We start from the raw sequence: 21,260 nt of genomic DNA on the forward strand, positions 1-21,260 counted from the left end.
GAAGCGTCCTTCTCCCATTTCGTATTTTAGTTGTTTTCTGCTAGATTAGAAATTGATTAGTAATTTCATATTACTTCAGTTTTGCTAATAAAAGTGGCCTTAAGAATTTGTTTTGTATATGATATATAGTTTATAAATTATGGACGTCGGGGAGTTGCTTTCTTTTAAGGTTAGTTATTTTTATTAGAAACTCATTGAATTGCTCTTAAATTCTAAGTAAAAATGCATACTATCAATACAAAAAGTATGCGGGCGTGCAGTTTCGAATTCTGCTGTGAGATGATTCAGCCCAACATTTAACTGATTTCTTTTTTAGCCTGTTCCTACACCTAAACGGCCAAATGAAGATGATAGTGGTGACTCTGATGACGAGAGCGTTAGAAGTGCAAAGGTGCGACGGATGGTTAGGCCTAGGCCAGAGCAATACATACAATTAAGTCAAGGGCTTCCAAACGAGCCAACAATAACGGATAAAGAGAGAGAAGACATTCTACGATTTGTGGAGAATGAAGTCACTGAGGTAAAAAAATTATAAACTATAACATTATCTTAACAGATTAATCAAACTTCTAATTGTAAACTTCTTTTGAAAGCAATTACTTTAGTTTTAACACTAAAATTTATACTTTTACAGGGGGAAGTTTTAGATGAAACTGCTGTAAAGAAACTGGTTTTAAACTTTGAGAAGAAAGCTTTGAGAAATAGAGAAATGAGAATTAAATTCCCAGATCAGCCTGAAAAGTTTATGGAAAGTGAAATAGATTTGCATGAGGCTTTACAGGTATTTCTTTCACAAAATAATTTTGATAATAAATTACCCTGTTTTAAAAATTTTGTGACAAGAAATTAACATTTGATTATTTATTTATAGGAATTAAGTGCAGTGGCTACTGTCCCTGATCAGTATCCCTTGCTTGTGGAATTAAAATGCATTAATTCTTTACTGGAATTACTGTCACATGATAACACTGACATATCTACTAAAGTGGTGCATCTTTTACAGGTTAGTATTTATTGTTAAAGATGTGTTCATATAATTTATTAATTCCTTCATAATATGGCCATAAATGATGTAAGAATGATGTATTAATAATGTAATTTTGGAATATGGTCTTTGTGGTAATCTTACCGCCTTTGTCGGGCAACGGACAATATTTTACTGAAATGAACAATTAATAATTTTAGATATCTTATTATTATTATAGTATTTTAGTTTAGTACTCACATTCTTGTCAAGTCCATGTACTTATTTCTATGGATATCCTTAGGAGTTGACTGATGTTGATATATTAAATGAGAGTGAAGAGGGAGCGGAAGAACTGATCAAGGCGTTGGCTGATGCTGAGTGTCCTTCACTTCTGCTGCACAACCTTGCTCGTCTGGATGAGCAAGTACCAGATGAAAGGGATGCTGTGCACAATACATTAGGTAAGTAATTTTGTTTATTTATGTAATCTTTTAGGTTGGTGCATATGATGAACTTAATTTAAAATACAATAATTAAAATGATTTTCAATCTTATTCATCTTATTTATACAGGTATTATTGAAAATATTACCGAGTTCCGACCAGAAATGTGCATTGAGGTTGCAAAGCAAGGATTTATGCAATGGATACTGAAACGGCTAAAAGTAAGAAAATCTTATTTTTAAACAAGTTGACTTAAAATAAAAGAGTAAAATGCACACATTCACTAATTGTTTCAGATGAAAGTACCTTTTGATGCAAATAAATTGTATGCCACAGAAATTTTATCAATTTTGCTACAAAACACACCGGAAAATAGAAAGCTGCTTGGAGAGCTTGATGGGATAGATGTTCTATTGCAACAACTTGCGGTAATAATCTTGTTTGTCCTTTTATAAAAAAGTAAATTGATTGATGATGATCCATCCGACCGATTTCGGCCATGGCGATTACTCTGTCTCCTAGTTTTGGAAAGTAATAAATGAGTAAATTGATTGATGAATGAACAAAGGCTTTGATAGACCTTAAAGTGCTCTAAAGATGTGTTTAGCATTTTATTCTCTATGTAAATGACTTAAGGTTTATTTTCCAATGCAGTTCTACAAGAGACACGACCCCAGCGGCGCCGAGGAGCAGGAGGCGATGGAGAACATGTTCGACTCGCTGTGCTGCGCGCTCATGGAGCCCACCAACCGCGACCGCTTCCTCAGGGGCGAGGGGCTGCAGCTCATGAACCTTATGTTAAGGTACGACGATTCAAACTCCAATGCGCAAGCTCTGTATATTGTGGAGCGTCAATCTTATCCTCGTCGTTTTAGCCACGTCCACTGCTGGACAAAGGCCTCCCTCAAAATTTTCCATAATTAACGGTCCTGCGCTACCCGCATCCAGGTTCTTCCCGCGACCTTTACCAGATCGTCGATCCACCTAGTAGGTCTGCCCACGCTACGTCTTCCAGCCCGTGGTCGCCACTCGAGAACTTTTCTGCCCCAACGGCCATCCTATCCTATCCTATACATTATGTTATTAAAAGCTCCAAGTTCTTGCTTTGACTGCTGATGACTACCCTTTTGTACTTTGTCGATTCATCATCACCAAGAAAGGTCTAACTTAGCTTTACCTTTATGATAGGCACCGTTTTGCAAGGCTCCCAGAATGTAGTTTGGGTTTAAATGAGTAAAGGAAGATAGTTTCAACCAAAGTATTTACTATGCTTTGGGCTTAGATACTATATTTACGTACTGCCTGTTAAGTGAGGTTTTTATTTCAGAGAGAAGAAAATGTCGCGTAACGGCTCACTGAAGGTTTTGGATCACGCTCTGGCCGGGCCCGACGGTCGAGACAACTGCAACAAATTCGTTGACATTCTTGGCCTACGCACGGTATTTCCGTTATTCATGAAGACACCCAAAAGAAAAAGATTGCTAACAGTTGATCAACATGAAGGTAAGTAGATAACAATTTTTGGCTTAACATGTTTCCAAAAACAGGTGTATGGGTGTATCAGTTGATCAACTTACACGTTTTGTTACAGAACATGTTGTGTCTATAATAGCTTCTATGCTACGGAATTGTCAAGGCAGTCAGCGACAGAGACTTCTAGCGAAATTCACTGAAAACGATTTAGAAAAAGTGGATAGATTACTCGAGTTACACTTCAAATATATGGATAAAGTGGATAGGACAGAAAAGGAGATGGAGGTATATACCATGTCAAGGTCTTCACATATTTTCATCTTGTTACTATAATGTACTTCATGTTTATTATGTCCTTACAGGTAGAAGCAGAAGATCTAGATGATGATGCTCAATATCTAAAGCGATTATCTGGAGGCTTATTTACATTACAACTCATTGACAGGATTATTTTAGAGGTATGAAATTATGCATTTTTAGTTCCCTCTATACCTTAACCACGTTAACTATTTTGATTCTTGTAAGAACATTCATTCAGTGATTAATTTTTTATTGTTTGTATCATCAGGTTTGCACAGCGGGACCATCGACTATAAAACAGCGTGTTCAACGAGTTTTGTCTCTTCGTGGCGGATCACTAAAGATTATCCGGCACGTCATGAGAGGTGAGCATAGTATTTATAAAATACTGGGTCCGTCCTTCCGTGTTTTAGTGGAATTAGTGAGCAGTGAAAGGGCTAAACGAGTTATTTCTTTATTCTTCAGAATATGCGGGTAATTTGGGTGACGCCGGTAGTGAGGAGTGGCGACAACAAGAGCAGCAGCATATTCTTCAACTAGTCGACAAGTTTTAAAGATCGTTATAAAATCTTTCTAACCATTTTGTGTACAAACAGGATTGGTGTTATTTACAGAAATAAACAACCGGAATAATTTCATTACATGTGTATTATTTTTGATACATAAAATAATGCCTAAAATTAAACAAAACATAACAACATATTGTAAAAATAATGCAAGGTTTGAATGGATTGCACTGGTTTCATCATTTTAAAACATGATTGGTTTTAAATGTACCTAAACATGAAATAATTTGTGCTTACATTAAAATCGAATAAAATGAATACGATATAATATACTATTTTAGGAGTTATTTAACTACAACCATATTCCATCATTAACGATTTTACGACACATTTGTAACAATCAGTCAAAAATGAATCACAATAACGTAATTTGCATGTCATATAATATCTCAAACAGTTAATATTATTCTCGCACATAAATTCTTGTCTTTTTTTAATTCTTTGAGTCAACATAATAAACCACTCGATATCTCAACACATTCAGAATTCATTAATCACAAACAAACCACATTTGGTCCAAACTCAAGAACACAGTAAAAATAATAAAAATCACAAATTATGTCAGTTAGAATGGTAACATGAATTGATAATAAGAATCTTCCATTTGGTAATGCATAAAACTGGAGAGTATAGTAAATTCATAGCCACATTAACCACCCCGAGTACTTAGCCATATAATATTTAGCATTGCATACTCTTTTTTCTCACTTACTAGTCACAACCAGGCTCATCATTGCTCTCTTAGTGTCAGGAACTATGTATATTATGAAACATTAAACAAATATAATACTGTCCTAAATGCTTATATTGTATACAGGGCAAATATTTCATGCGATGTCCTCAAAAGTCCTCAGTTCTGCTGTTAAATTGATTGTTGATATCCCTGTATTTCATGTTAACAGTCTGTCAATAACGACAAGTTAATTTGTACTAAATTATTGATGATTCTTGTGTACATAATACCTACTAACACTTTTATATGTTTTCTATTTATTAGTGGATGGTTAAGCTGTCTGCGATATAATATTTAGCATAATAAAAGGAACGAATGTTTAAGGTATTCCGTTACTAAAACTATATCTACCCCCTTATAATCCAAGAAATACTGGCTTTTGTTTTACATTCACGTGATTGTCTAAAACCCAGTTTAGCTTCGATTACCACTTATCTCGAATCGTATGTACCTATCAAGCAAAAGCGTTCAAGATTTTTTAAACATCAGAAAAATAGAAACGAATACAATTTTTCCGGCAGTCAAATGTTTAATAACATGAGTTGTGATTCCCACTCTGATGCAAACTGTGTTTTTATGCGTGCGTATTACGAGCTGTGTTATTTAGGGGATTTCAGCATAATTGTGACATGTGCATTGCGAGAAAATAATCGGCTTTAGGAACCACTACAGATATTATACCTCACGACGTTTTTTAGTTGTCTTCATTGATTTAGAATTCAGTCTTCACTGCTGATGGTAAATCTATTAAAAATACTGAGAGAAATAAGTCACGCACAGTATTAAATGTTACCCTGTTAACTAATTGCCCTATGTGCCACTATTTCTTGAATTATCCAAGATAAAATTAAAATAATCACAATAAATCTAGACTAAAATTTCATATCAATGCGGCGTAACACGCCGGTGATTATCCGTTAAACAGATTTATATTAACAATAACTAACGCGGGCTATACAAAGGATATAGATATATATTATAATCTATATAATATAAGTACAAGATACAGATGTATAATTAAGGCGATTCCAACGACCGGACTACGAATTTCTAAAAATTGTGCTTTTGAGAAAAGAACTGCTCCGAACGTTACATAACCAATAAGACTGCGCACAAGCAAGGATTCAATGGCGAAATGCAAAATACATACAACAAAAGTGGCAACAACAAAAATATGGCACGAATACGGTAGCAATAGGGTGCATATTCCATCGATTCGAGGTGACATGTGAACTATGCTCAATTGAAGAAGTATGCACTGTACCTATACCAACGATATGTGGACCTTATTTGCATGCTGCTTGACTTTTTGCGTTGCATTTTGTCGCTTGCATCCTAGCAAACGTGCAGCCTAGGTGGAGCAAACAGAGACACTATCCTGTGTACATAATATGCCCATATTCTATTATCATGTCCCTTGTTGGATTTGACAACGAGAAAAGCGCCTAACAACGGAACATATTTAAAATAAGTTGGTTTTGTTCACTGCCACTGTGGCAGTTACAGTCGTCAGTATCAATTCGTAGCCGGGCCATAAGTTAACGATTGTAAGTGAGTACAGTTGAAACAGAAGGCACTATGCTTTGGGGCTAGGGGCAGTCCTTGCTCATCATCTTGGTGAAGGCCTTGGGGATGTCCTCGTTGGTCTTTGAGGCGGTGCTGCTTCCGAGCAGCGTGGGCGCCGGAATGCTGCCGGTCTGGATGCCGTGCGCGGTCTTCAGTAGGTCGTAGTTTATTTTCTCGGTGACGACCGAGTCTTTCCTGTTAGAATAAATGCATTATTTTATTGCGAAACCTCGAGTATTTTAATTCCGAGCAATAGTAAAACCGGTTTTAAAGTAGTTCGAACTCAAGACAGGCAGTAAAGCGGAGCGTAGATTCAGGGAACGATTTTACCGGCTTTATTTTAAAGAAAGAAAGAAAGAAAAATTATTTATTTGACAACTTAAAAAAAAACAAAGTGCAATATAAAAATACAATTATAAAAAAAAAAGTACAAAGACAATGAAGAGAAAAGAGAAAAAAGAAATGTTGCCAAAAAGGTTACCCACTCAGTATCATCTTGACAGTTGACATTTTACTGCCAAGTGCCAAGACACTGGTTTTCAGTGGGTACCTTGTACGCAGGGGCAAAAAGAATGTAATAAATTAAAAAAAATAAATATATATAAACTCAAATCAATTAAAAATTCACATTAAAATAAAATTACAATAACAATTACAATAAAATTAACGAAAAACAATACAATTACTAATTTTTACAGATTAAAATCATGAAATGAAGCACTATATGACCATAGCTTTCCATAGCGATACAAAAATACCATAGGCCAAACATAAGGATGACTGAGATATCATCTAGGATATAGACAAGTAGGTTAAAACTGCCCAAATAATGAGGTCGCTTTATGGTTGATGCATGTTTAATTTTTGCGTAGCCTGATTCAGTCTCATATAAATGTCGGGATCCCCGCATGAACTCTAAGATCTCTTTGCCTATTGTATAATTAATTATGCTATTTCACAATGGCAATAAGAGGCTAAGTGCGGTTTTCAATTGCCCCACTTAACCGTATGTCTGCTAAAGCCTGGTCCGTGAGCACGTAGAATTTTGTCCAACAACCCCAAGCTACCCATCCTTATCGCTCGCGCGTAATTATGTTGCTGTCACGCTCGCACACTCACTGCGGGCGCCCGTCGCACAGTCGCGACAGCAATATATGTAAAACGCGCGAGCGATAGGGATGGGTAGCTTGGGGTCATTGGACAAAATTCTACGTGCTCACGGACCAGGCTTTATACATAGTTGCAACGATATAACGTTATTTTGAAAGCCAACTCACTTGTACTGCGGGTGCGTGGTTATGAAGCGGCGCATCCAGGTGGCCATGGTGGAGATCTCGCCCGACGCGCGCTTCTGGATCAGCTTGAGGTACTGCTGCACTGAGCAGTGCGTGTCTGCGTCCACGTCCATTCCAGATAGGTAGGATTCGATCAGCGGGATCAGGCCGGGGAACACGCCATCCTGACAGGATAATATAGGATGTTAAAAATCTCTGTTCGATTTTGGTACTAAAATACAAAAACTTTAAGGTAGGTACTACGAAGGTAAGTAAGGTACATCGAAAACTCAAAAATCTGATTCTAACTCTGATTGGTCAATAGCATTTGCATAAGAAGAGGGTTCTTTACATACAAAAGATGAAGAGTCGTGTCAGCAAACCGACACCATGTTCCTGTTTTTTTTTTCCCTTGAAAAATTCACTTAAATTCCCTAACTTACTCATCTACGTTATAGGAATAAAGGATGGAATGAAAAATTGTAGTTTCCAGGAAAATTTTCTGTACTTCAGTGTCGTCAGTAAACTGATACTACGTCCTTAGATATGTGTTCAGCTCAGCTTGAATGCATAACATGTGACATTCTGTATTATGCTGTGTGAATGTGTATGCGCCCACGTCGCGGCGCCACCAGAAGCGCTGCTGCAGGCACGCGCCGCGCCGCTGTGCGCGCTGCATAGTATGTATCAGCATGTGCGTGACACTGAATGCCTAGATGCCTACCTTCCCGTTGACGATCTCGTCGACGGTCATCTCGGCGTAGTCGCCGGGCGCGCCGGCGTGCGGCGCCACGTCGCGCGGCGCGCCCACGTCGCGGCGCCACCAGAAGCGCTGCTGCAGGCACGCGTCGCGTCGCTGTGCGCGCTGCATATTCTCATCCACCTGACGAGGCACAATATTATTATTGTTTTGTACGATTTAGAGCCTACGCGTCAAATCAAAAGTGGCCCACTCCATAAGGCTTAGTGCCCCTACCCCCCATGCATCCGTCAGGTCGCTGCGGCCAACTATTTCTCCCGCGGTGTATGTAAGTGGCCGCGTAATGCACGGGGACACACGTGGGAATACAGAACCATAGTGTCCGACCGAAACTAGTTTTACGACCGAAACCGAAACCGAAAACGAATTTCGGCAACAGTGTCTATTTCGGCCGAAACCGAAACCGAAACCGAAACTTCCTTACAAGGCTCATATTTTTAGGGAAAAATAAAGAAAACGTTATTATAATCAGTCAGTCTTTATTGTTTTCTCTTTAAACTGCATTAAAATTAAACTTATAAAGCGCCTTTTTACTCTAAAAGGTATCAAATTGTGTATTAAAAAAGAAAAAGAAGGATTTATAGTCTAGATTTTTTTAGATTCGTCATGTCTGTCTGTCCGTATGTCACCGCCATTTTTTCCGAAACTATAAGAGCTATACTGTTGAAACTTGGTAGGTAGATGGTATTCTGTGAACCGCATTAAGATTTTTATGCAAAAATAAAAAAATAATAGATAATAAATATTGGGGGCTCCCAATACTTAGAACTGAAACTCAAAAATTTTTTTTCATCAAACACATACGTGTGGGGTATCTATGGATAGATCTTCAATAATTAACTTTTAAAAAAAATAAAACCGACTTCAAATGCGTGAACACAAAAAAAAACTAAAAATTAAAAATATTGCGTATAAAAAAGTTCATCCCCAATTTTCCACCCTTGGGGGTGAAATATTTTCTTCAAATTCGCATGAAACCACCCTTTTGATAATACCTATTCAACAAAAAAATAATCGTTCAAATTGATTTATAATCGGCGGAGATATTGCGTATAAAAAAGTTCATCCCCAATTTTCCACCCTTGGGGGTTGTTTTTTCTATTATTAAATTTAAATGGGACCACCCTTGAGGTATTACCACAGAATACATAATAGTAGCAACAGAAATTGCACTCCATTGTGTAGGATCAGATGCCGACATTTTAACGGTAATAATAATAATGCAAAATATCCAACGCACATGGTGCATTCGAAATCGCACCTTACTACTACGCTCACAAGAGCGCATTTTTTTTGTGTTTAGAATTGATCTATGTCACCGCTCAAGCGTCAGGGTTGTATGAGCAAAGTAAAATAAATAAAAACTTAATTTTAAGAAGCATTTATTGTATTTACGATTAGAAAACTTTAATCTAGTGGAGTTTGTATAATCGTACCATCTCTAAAGTACCTATTAATAAACTTCAGTGTTGCGATAATTCGAAATTAAACAAACAGTTTTAAAAGGTGTAGTGTCGGAAAATAGACACGGTGAAGTAAGGTTAATGTTTTTATTAGCTAAAATAATTTTTTTGCTATAGTTTTTTTTTTGTCATAAGTAGGTATTTCAAAATAATTTATTATTTAAAAAGTGTAGTTTTTTTTTATTATTTAAATCACTACAGTTAATTATTATTCCTAAATATTACAATTTTTCATTAAAGAAGAATAACAGTGCTGTTGGAACAATAAACCTTGATTGCGACGATGATCGACCGAGCGTGTATAGAAATACGCGTGTGCAAACAGGCGCGTGGCGGCCCGGACTGATTTGCAACTTGAAGTTGTCGCGCGCTGTAGGTAATTATCTCGGCCGGCATAGGCGAGTGACGGAGGCCTGGTATTACCTATACGCCGAAAAAAGATTTGTTCAAATCGGTTCATAATTGGCGGAGTTATCGCGTAACAAACATAGAAAAAAAAAAAACATACGGGTCGAATTGAGAACCTCCTCCTTTTTTGAAGTCGGTTGAAAATGATATCGAGGTTTCGTTAGTATCTACTGTGTACTTGCCACTTGGATACCTTGGTGATAAATATTAAAATGAACTTTGAAACTCTGAATCCATAATATTATCACCAATGCACTATAGTCATTACTAACTACCTAACTAATGTTTTTTTACGTATAGCATTTGCGAACCAAAAATTTTTTTTTATGTTTACTACCCGCTCTTATGTTATAACGACATAAAACGAGATAAAACTTACCAAATTCAAAATAAATCACTCGAAAACTCGCTACCACAACAAAACAAAACTAACAGCAAACAAACAAGCGAGCGAATCACGACATTGGCTCTGATCGGATTCATTCACTCTTTCAACGCGCCGAACATGACCGATAACAGCGCGGAAACTCCCGAATGCACATTCGGTTTCGGTCGTAGTTTCGGCAAGTTTGCCGCCGAAAACGAAACTAAACCGAAACTCGTGTTTTTACCGAAACTCAACCGAAAACGAAACCGAAACCGAACATTCGGTCGGACACTACAGAACCAACGTGTAGACGCTGTTTCAAGCTGATATAATAGTGAAATGTGAAAATGGTACACAAGCTGGATTTCTAAGTATATCATGGGATTGTTATTATTATTCCATCAAGACAATATGCTTAATGATCTTCATGTAACCGTCTGAAGTATAAAATTCTGAATCACTCAGAATATGCCTGGCAACTTTCGACTTTGTTTGTACTGAGTCCGAGCAGTCCTTCAATATTACACGGCCACAGAAGCTGTCTTAGGAACCTTCCTAAGACGGCTTCTGTGGCCGTGGTGGTCATCTTTTTCAAACACCTACCTAGGTGTTTGAAAAAGATGTTCACAATGGTGACTTGTTGCGCTTGAGCTTGCGAGTGACAATATCTCCCCTAATCAATGGTTGGGTACCCCGGGTACAGATGTTGATGTAACAAAAGTCAACTCATATTTATATTTGCTTAAAAGAAACATTTCACTGACCTTGCTAATCGGCATAACAAAGTTCAGGTTGTAGGAGAGTATGACGCGCGTCAGCAGCACGACGAAGCAGACGTAGGCGGCGTTCTCGAAGTCCGTCAGCTGCGCCTCGCACGGGCGGAACTCCACGCGCCAGCCGATCGGCGAGTTCGGCGGCGGCGGCTTGAAGCGCATCGTCTGCCAGTTCGTTGATTGGATGTTCTGGAGACAATGAAGTAAGGATTTATACTCAGTTTTTTTGGTAGGCAACGCTAACCACACGCACTATAAACGGCGTACTGACAGGGTATATTAGTTGCATTTATTTGACACATGCTCGAGTCTTGCTGGCTCTTAAATCTTGTGCATGCTAATGTCCGGTCGCCGAGCACGTAGAATTTCGTCCAATGACCCCAAGCTACCCATCCTTATCGCTCGCGCGTAATTATATTGCTGTCGCGCACTCACTGCTGCCGCCTGTCGCACAGTCACGACAGCAATATAATTACGCGCGAGTGCTGTTACGTGGTGCTCGGCGACCGGACTATAGTTGTTATTTTATTTAGTAGATGACGTAATATTTTTTCACTCGGTGGATTGTAAATTTGTTGAAGGTCGCGGGAAGCACCTGGATGCAGGCAGCGCAAACCGATCATTGTGGATACCCCTGAGAAGGTCATGTGATGGTTTTTATGACCTTACCTAGCGTGACCAGAAACAACTTTTCAAAAGAACAACTGTTTTAATATTCACTTCTAGCTAGCTGCCCAGCGAGTCCTTATCACAACACACAAACCTCGAAATGGTCAGTATCATTCGTGTCGTCCTGGTTGACCTTCTCGGAGAAGAGCGAGACAGAGTCGCGGATGAAGAGATGAGCGACATGCAGCGCCAGCGGGTGGTCGATGCCGCCCTCGCGCAGCCGCCGGTAGATGGCGGCGTCGTGCACGATCGGAATGTCGTTGTATCTAGATAAAATGTATAAGACATAGTTAAAAAATTGCTATTGTTTTTGGACCTTGAGACAAGGTAATAAGGGCTAAAGTATGGTCGGAAATATATTCCCTCTTCCTTGTAAGGGTGTAAAGCTAAGATCAGTTAGCTGCGCGTCAACGCGCGTACATTAAATGGACCGTTTCATGAACCATCTGAACTTAGGCTTATGCTTCAGAGTTGTTTGGTAGAGTATTTTGACGGTTGCGAGCAAGCGAGAGCAGGGGCAGAAGTCGGGATCGTGAAGTTTCTTGTTGCCTAACTACAGTATAATATGAATTGGCGGTTAGAACGCCTACACGAGTTACGAGTATTACGTCGCTATCTAACAATAAGTTAGGGGCTAATGATTATGAACCATTGTCATGTCATTATGAATGGTTTTCATTGTTTTCAAATGAGTTTCATATGTAATAAATAATGTTTAACAAAAGAAAGTTTGTTTAACTATTTCATAAATCAGAATTAATATTGATTTGTAAAACATAATAACACTATATTATTATTCAATAGACTTATTACAAAATTATTCAGACAAAAATGTAACTGTTTCTACAAGCATTTCACCGAATATGACTTGTTTTATTTTACCCTCCTAAAGCTAACAAGATTTTAATGCTTAGTTTGAAACTAGATGACGCAGTATATGATGTCCAAAGATATTAATTTAATTAAAACAGAGCATTTCAAAGCACTCACTTCTCATGTTCCGGCGACAGGTACGAATCGATGGAGTCGTATCGTGACTTCTGTATGCGGAACTTGTTTTCCTTCAGCGGTTCCAGGCCGCGCTCCTCGCGCGTGCGGCAGTCTACTGATGCGGAGATGACGTTCCAGCGACAGTCTACGTCGGTCAGGAAGCCGCGGTATACTGGGGACGCGGCTGACAGTGCCAGCTGCAACAAACCACGGTTAAAGTCTTTCTAAAAAGCCGTTTTCCTAGTTTATCACAAGTTAACCTAGTTTAACCGCCTCTGTGGTCTAGTGGTAAGACCACCTGCTTTAGACGCAGAGGTCCCGGGTTCGATTCCCAATGGGGGCAGATTTTTCTGTTCGATTTGTTCGGTGGTAGGGCTTGTTCTAAGTCCGCCTGTACCTAAGTCTGTCGCCATAACAACAATGTTAACAGCATTGTTGTGTTCCGGCAGTTAGAGGTAAGATAGCCAGTTCCTCGTTTAGGATTCCGGGTAGAGCTCGCTTCCACCTTCGGCCTGATCATCACTTACCATCAGGTGAGATACAGGCCAAGAGCTTCCTCGTTGTGGATAAAAATTACGGCACTTCATATGACGTGATATTGGTGAACGTGATAAACACATGTTTCCATAAGAGATGAAGATGAACAGTTTATAAAAATGATGAATGTGGCGAAACGCAGTACTTCGGCCCGATTGAAAGCTATGTCAGCCGCCAGTTGGACCCATTAAGCCTGACAAGATAAATAAGAATTTTAGGAACTTGCGACAGTGGGCCTCATTAGACTCGAAGGATAATGGTAATTAACGTTTCGGACGACAACACTTTAAATAGATATTTTATGTCATTCCGACCTGTATATGACCATCCTAAAAGGACAGGTTGAAGATCTTGTTAAGTGACAATGTCAATAATAACAACCTTCGAAGCATACATAAGCAAGGTTGCCACAATCAACTGGGTTAATCCGACAGACAAAAACGCTTTCAAGCCTGAGTGCGGAAAGAGGATAGCCTAATTGATTTGCTATTTCTTCAATCATACTGCACTGTTTATTCAATATCATTATTCGACTTGATATTGATTATTTGAAGCGATATAATCATGTCTAGAACCTACTTTAATTAAATATTTGTGGACATGTCACAGTGCTGAGTTACTTTTAGTGACCATGGCCTACATTCGAACAATTATGTCGTCGAATTCTTAAATTAGATCTCACATTTTGTCTGTTTTAAATAGATAAAGTATGACTGACGTCATTCCGTGACAGAGTAGAAATTATGATGACGACTGGTGGTGAAATTAATTAATACGAAAACAAATATATTCAAGTCATCCTTTGTAGAGGAAAAAAGGTGATGAATGTATGTTGCTTCATAGAATATTCAAGTAAAATGGCCTCATAATTCCACAGATAGAAAGTTACATTTATTGTGATTATTTAATAAGGGTAAAGACAAGCTCTAAACGACATAAATATTCACAAACATCTCACAAACACCCAATGCATCGACGATCGACGTCTTTGATGATAAGGTAAAAGCTCTACTAAAGTAATTGCGTCATCATCCACGAAAAACTAAAACCATGACAGGCGCAATTTAAGCAGTTTAACAACTTACGAATTCTGATAATGTCCACGTGGGATGACAAGGCGTATTTCTTACTTATCGTTTCAAGGTCTTAAGAGTGATTAATGTCTATTACTAGTGAATTGCTTATTTGTGGTAGAGCTAAGAAGCTTTTAATAGATGGCAAATGTCTTTGGTGATTTTGTGTGTTTATGTTATAATTTCATTGATTAGGTGATAGAACCAAACTATCTTAGGAATAACAACACTATTGCAGATTGCAATCAAAGATAAGTTATTTTCAACATTAGATTAGACAACTTCGTTTTAATCTAGTCGGCTTTGTATGATTGCCTAAGTCTATTGGCGCCGATAGTGTAAATAATATTTTACGATGCATAGGTGCATCGTGAAATATTTACTTTTCAATTGCCCGGTGTTGATCGAGTTGCACTGTGGAGTGTGGTTAATAAAGTACCATGGTCAATTGTTAGCACCTTTTTTATGAAGGCGGCGGATATAGGGTTGCCAAGTCCGGCTTTTGTTTTTGGCCTGGCAACCCTAGGTGCGGAGACTACTGTTTCTAGCGTAGTAATGTAGTTTGCGGTAATCAAGTTGTGGCGAGTCACAGCACACACATCACGAACGTCTCTTTTAATGGACAAACCTCAAGAGGATTTAAGACACTATTTAAATCAAAGATGTAATGGCTAAATAATGTAATAATAAATAAATAAATAAAATGGTAAAGACAGTGCGTGCGGGTAAATGCGTGATTATCATAATTTTTAAGAGACTTACCATGATGAACCGCAGACGAATGTCCAATTTTAAGACAGTAAATAACTCGCGGCTCTGTTTCATTAGCCCCGGAGGACAACAGGAGCCATTTTGGCAGGGAGAGTCCCACATAACCAGTACAGTATGCGTATGCGCAAAGCATATCCCGACAAAAAAAAGGACTTACCATGATGGGGCACAAGGGCGCCAGTTGGTCGTAGAGCGTGCGCGCCTCCACGATGCAGCAAGCTTGGAAGGTGAGCTGCAGGCAGCAGCAGCCCATGCCGAAGCCCATGGCGTCCATATACACGCAGTCGGGCTTCGCCGCATTTGGCTCCGCAATGTGCGAATTGTCCACAGGAATTTTCGTGTTTTCATCTTTGAACACTGGATGATAATAGTAAAAAATTCGAATCAGAATCTTTATTTGCGTAAATAATCCTCCGTTTATCTAGGTGGTGACATGGTGAGTGAGCAGCCCTGGTAGGCATATTGTTATTCAATGTTATGCAATATGTATTTTTAGGTGTTCAAAATGTTGCATAACATTGGATAATCTCCAAATAAAGAATATAACTCTTCAATCACTACTTGATTTCATTTTAGTGGAAAATAAAAAATGCACAGATCATGACCCTCACACTGCTTTTATCTTCATTGTTTATGTTTATGAATTTTTACTCTTGATTTACATAGTCTCTCTGAAACAATGATTACTATGCATGGACTGCAAACTGCAATAGTGTAGGTAATCGTAAATCAAGGTCGATCCATGAATGTGTGACATAAGCATAATACCACTTATCTACAATATTATTAATAAGTGGATAGATACCTCTTTCATAGGTACACCTACACACATATCTCTATCAGTATGTAGTCTAGTCACCTACCTATTCATCATTATGCATATAACAACATCCTGAAATTAATATCATCTGCATTCATAAAATAGATAATATGTAATAGTGTACATAATTAACAGTGACATTATGAACACTACTTGTAACAAATGATGTGTGTTATAATAACAAACAATGTTTTTGTAAAATACCTATGTAAATATTTTATGTAATACCATAGCTGGGCACCGTTAATCAAATAGTTAACTTCGTTAATCGTTAAACCGTTAATAAAAAAATTAACTTCGTTAAACGTTAAAACGTTACATTTAGCAAGATTTAACGCAAGTTAACGTTAATCGTTAATCCGTTAACACATTATAATAAAACGAAAAATATAATTGTATGCAAGGTTCAAATAATTTCGAAAGCTAGTATTGCGCATGGAATTTATTCCTCTTTTTAGCCAGACAGTTTTGACAGTTCCAACTTCTTGCCAGACAGTTTTTTTAGGATAGCTGCCAAAGCCACGATGACCCAAACTTCATAATCCACCAACATTCTAACCTATATTGGGAGCATACGCTGACAAACTTTCAGCTTTTATAAAATGACGTTGGTCTGGCGTTCATCAGCTCTTAGTCTATAGTATCTCAATCTTAGAGCCTTGGTTCAATTACAATACAATTTAGCACCAATGTGCTCGAAAAGACAAATCCAACAAACCCAAATTCGATGCGATTCCGCCGTTTCATTTAGGAGTTCCTATGGCCGCCTCCTGATTCCATCATTAGACCAGCTCAATGGTACCACAACATAGCATTTTCATCGTACTTACATAAGTATACCAAATTGCAGTTCAATCGGTTGAGGAGAACTGGTCTTAACCCACTTGTTACGGAGTTCACTTTTTCTATCACTTACCTTAAATCAGTCATGATAAATTTATCTCAAAACAATCGCTACAAAACTTTATAGTTATTTACGTCAGTGTACTTATAAGACTTGGACAGTACTGCGACACACCTCATCTTTCAAATGTTGCACATAAAAATAGTTTACACTACCCACATTAGTAAAAATATTTATGTAAAAACTGTAAAGTGGGTAAATTCAGTTGCAAGATTTGTCCCATACCACAGAATACATAATAGTAGCAACAGAAATTGCACTCCTTTGTGTAGGATCAGATGCCGACATTTTAACGGTAATAATAATAATGCAAAATATCCAACGCACATGGTGCATTCTAAATCGCACCTAACTACTACGCTCACAAGAGCGCATTTTTTGTGTGTTTAGAATTGATCTACGTCACCGCTCAAGCGTCAGGGTTGTATGAGCAAAGTAAAATAAATAAAAACTTAATTTTAAGAAGCATTTATTGTATTTACGATTAGAAAACTTTAATCTAGTGGAGTTTGTATAATCGTACCATCTCTAAGGTACCTATTAATAAACTTCAGTGTTGCGATAATTCGAAATTAAACAAACAGTTTTAAAAGGTGTAGTGTCGGAAAATAGACACGGTGAAGTAAAGTTAATGTTTTTATTAGCTAAAATAATTTTTTTGCTTTAGTTTTTTGTCATAAGTATTTCAAAATAATTTATTATTTAAAAAGTGTAGTTTTTTTTTATTATTTAAATCACTACAGTTAATTATTATTCCTATATATTACAATTTTTCATTAAAGAAGAATAACAGTGCTGTTGGAACAATAAACCTTGATTGCGACTATGATCGACCGAGCGTGTATAGATACGCGTGTGCAAACAGGCGCGTGGCGGCCCGGACTGATTTGCAACTTGAAGTTGTCGCGCGCTGTAGGTAATTATCTCGGCCGGCATAGGCGAGTGACGGAGGCCTGCCCATACTAACAAGTGAAGTCAAAATACAGGGTGGAATTTTTGTAATGCCACCTGGAGGGAAATTACTCTTAATATTGTAGATAGAAAAAAAATCTCCTTGAAAACATTCCTTTATTTTTTTAAACAAATAGAACTGCATTCAAAGATTTCCAAAAAATATTTGCCACACCCGGGAATCGAACCAACTAAAATCTGTTAAAAATTACACTCTGTATTTTTATTGCATCGATCGTTAGGGTCAAGTACCTAAGTATAAGGATGAAATCTCTCTAACAAACTTGATATATCAAATGAAAGGAAATCCATAAAATCTTAAATTATTTTAATTATGTACTGAAATTGTATGGTAAACATTTTCGAAAATCTATGAATGCAGTACTCTTTCTTTTCAAAAATAAAGGAATGTTTTCTTTCAGTAAAATTTTCTATCTGCAGTATTATGAGTACTTTGCCTCTAGGTGGCATTACAAAATTCCACCCTGTATAGCTTGTAAATAAATAAAAAATAGCATTTTTTATATCGTTTCTTTCTGGTTCCAAAACTGTTGTTTTGGGTTCTGGAAGTTCTGGAAGCCCGAACGTACTTGTCAGAACGCGTTTTTCTAGTGTTTTTTAGCGTGCCTGCTGTATCTTTTTGGTAAATAGTAGGTACTGGATTAACGATTAACGGACTTAGGATAATTTAACGGAAGTTAACGAGTCCGTTAACATTTTTTAAAGTTAACTTAAAAGTTAATCCGTTAATAGAAATGTTAACTTCGTTAATTAACGATTAACGGATTAACGAGTTAATGCCCAGCTATGTGTAATACATACAATGAATGTACAACTCACCTGGTATATTTATGGCCACCTTCTCTCCCCTTCTCTCGCGAATGTTTGAAGTAAGGGTTTTAAAACGAGGATGACCAGGAAATATGCCATGGTCCGGGAAGAAAAGTGATCTTGTGACTCCACTATCTGGTGTTGGTGGGTATGGGGGACTTGTAAAATTTGGACACCCTAATCTGGACAAACATTTTTTAATTAAAATTTACTGATACCTATATTAAATAAATTATGACACTAATTTGAAAAGACAATATGATATCATACCTTGGGAAATTAGTAATGCTCATTATGACTTCTCCATCTTTCAATAATGTGCTTGCTTCGGCCCTGCGATACTGCATGTTTGCCTCTACAATGTTGAAATGTGCAAGCAACCCACCATATGGTTTCCCGGGCGTACCTTCGACCATATACGCGCCATATTCAGGCCGCCACAGGGATTTAACACCTGTAACAATAAATAATTTGAGTTTAAATATAAGCTGAATTTTTTAGTTTATTTGTGTGTGAACTAAATGTGGTTGAAATATTATGTAGTTTTTATAGGTGACACAGATTTATAGAATCAGCCTCAATCAACCAATATCCTGTCCATAAAAAGAGACAATAGAAAAAACTTTAATCATGTAAAAAACATCTATAGATAGGAACCCAGTAGAAGATTAAAAAAACATATTAGTATTTTAAAATATAATAGGTACATTTAAAAGTTGAATATTGGTATATTCAACTATTTGATAGAACAACCACTCAACCCTTTTATCTTGTGATATATTTGTTTAAGTAACCAGTATTGGTATTGAGATACTTTAGACAGAAGACTTCAAGTTGCTGTTCATTGTAATAACATTGATTAGCAAGATGTAGTAGACATTCCTCTAACCAAGTACTGGCATCAAGTGAAAAGTGTAGCAGTTGATACAATAAGTAACATGAGATTTTCTTAAACTTCATCAGCTTACACACTCCACAGATTTGTTACCAAAACATAGGTAGTAAAATATTGAATAAGGAACCAATTCAACATCTGAATTCTGTGTACATCAACATTTTAATATAAATGCTCTAATTTTAATTCAAGGCCCTATGTGTTACCTCTATTTCCCTTATAAACTTGGAAGCAATGTGTAACATAAAGTTGAATAGAAAACAAAATATTAATTTATCATTTACCTAAACCCACAAACATCCTGCTGGTTTTTTTATAAACATAAAAATTATTTTTTTATTGTTATCAATGTGTATAATTAGATATTAAATAGATTACAGAGATTAGCATAGTTATAATAAATCAAAACATAAACTTACTTTGCGGATTTTCCATTTCTTTTTCTTGTAATTTTGGGAGGAGCTCTTCTGCTCTTAGGCTTACTGTGGCGCGTTGGTTTTCATCATCAAATTTAACTATTATGTACTCCACCTTAAAACACACAATATTAATGTATAAATAGACAAGATAATATAAAAAAAATAGATTTTACTACTAATAATATTTACCTCGTCACCCCACTTGAGAACATCTCCAGTTCTGTCTCGCAATTTACTGTACAAGTTTATAAACTGCTCAATGCCGTGTTGCCGGACATGTTCTGCCAAGGCTTTAGTTTCTTCCCACGACAGAGGGCTACCTTCGGATAACAACCCCATTCTGGCAACTTGTGTAGTTTGACTATTAACACTGGGCTTACACAAGCTTTTTACACTCGAAAGTTTTGCACAAAATCTCCTCGCTTTGAAATAAATGTTCATTTACTGCCTATGCAATGAAGGCCGACTGCACACTGATATAATTTCTAATCTAAATCAGTTTTATACAGCTGCTAATGAAATGGTATGATTGTTCCGAGTAATTATAAAATATTAATCACTATCACACAGCTTGGTTAGATTATTACAAGGAAAAACGAAAAAAAGGAAATTTCATGAAACAGGCCCCCTAGACAAAACGCACTTTTTGATCGAATCGAAAATCGAATCCGTCAAAATTCCATACAAAAAAGGGGCTTTTCGACCACTTTGCGACTGGTTTGCGACTATAATTTGCACTTTGTCTAGACCCACAGGTACAACTTCGGTCAACAAATGTCGCTCGCTATCTGTCAAAAAAGACTGACTGCGACTGACAGTCGCCTGTCTCATCTGTGACTGACAGTCATCATAATATTCACTCAAAGAACCTATAAATATAATAGGGATGGTAATAGAGACATTATACTCTATAGCTTTATACGCTCATTGGGTGCATTAAATATTTTTGACAGTGACAGTTGTAGTTAATTGTCTGTGGTTGTGTAGCAGTGTTGCCAGAAGGTTACTTTTGTAACCTTTTAGGTTACTTTTGAACTGCTTTGGTTACTTTTAGGTTACACTAATGAAAAGGTTACTTTTAGGTGATTTTTCAGAAATTGTAGATTTAACATTTACAGGTTATTCAGTAAAAAATATTAATAGTGACAATTTAAAAATTATGTCATAAACTGCATTTAAACATGAATTTGATTTATTGTTTGTTAAAAAAAATGAATTTTAGCGAATGTTTTTCGATAATAAAACGCAAATCCAGGAAACGTTTTTATACGACCGGTCACTTTTCGGTCTTCATGGAATGGTCATTC

At 37.2% G+C, this 21,260-nt stretch overlaps 2 protein-coding genes across 2 annotated transcripts; one reads left to right on the forward strand and one right to left on the reverse strand.

The window, feature by feature from the left end:
• Positions 1-2: 2 nt before the first annotated feature.
• On the forward strand, positions 3-3,821 carry LOC135083044 (beta-catenin-like protein 1). Its single transcript, XM_063977811.1, has 13 exons — positions 3-169; positions 317-520; positions 635-781; positions 872-1,003; positions 1,269-1,428; positions 1,540-1,631; positions 1,707-1,838; positions 2,065-2,213; positions 2,738-2,913; positions 3,002-3,168; positions 3,246-3,341; positions 3,452-3,548; positions 3,649-3,821. The coding sequence occupies exons 1-13, from the start codon at positions 140-142 to the stop codon at positions 3,735-3,737; spliced, it is 1,671 nt and encodes a 556-aa protein (XP_063833881.1). The 5' UTR covers positions 3-139; the 3' UTR covers positions 3,738-3,821.
• LOC135083035 (glutamate--cysteine ligase) lies at positions 3,814-20,394 on the reverse strand. The gene is made up of 11 exons (XM_063977801.1): positions 20,143-20,394; positions 19,954-20,065; positions 18,910-19,093; positions 18,649-18,821; positions 15,291-15,490; positions 12,753-12,949; positions 11,857-12,028; positions 11,085-11,282; positions 8,047-8,205; positions 7,326-7,507; positions 3,814-6,243 (listed from the first exon to the last, which is right to left on the reverse strand). Exons 1-11 carry the CDS (start codon positions 20,392-20,394, stop codon positions 6,072-6,074), a joined length of 2,001 nt encoding a protein of 666 aa, XP_063833871.1. The 3' UTR covers positions 3,814-6,071.
• Positions 20,395-21,260: the final 866 nt, after the last annotated feature.

This window comes from Ostrinia nubilalis, chromosome 2, assembly GCF_963855985.1.
Source record: "Ostrinia nubilalis chromosome 2, ilOstNubi1.1, whole genome shotgun sequence".
NCBI classification, from domain to species: domain Eukaryota; kingdom Metazoa; phylum Arthropoda; class Insecta; order Lepidoptera; family Crambidae; genus Ostrinia; species Ostrinia nubilalis.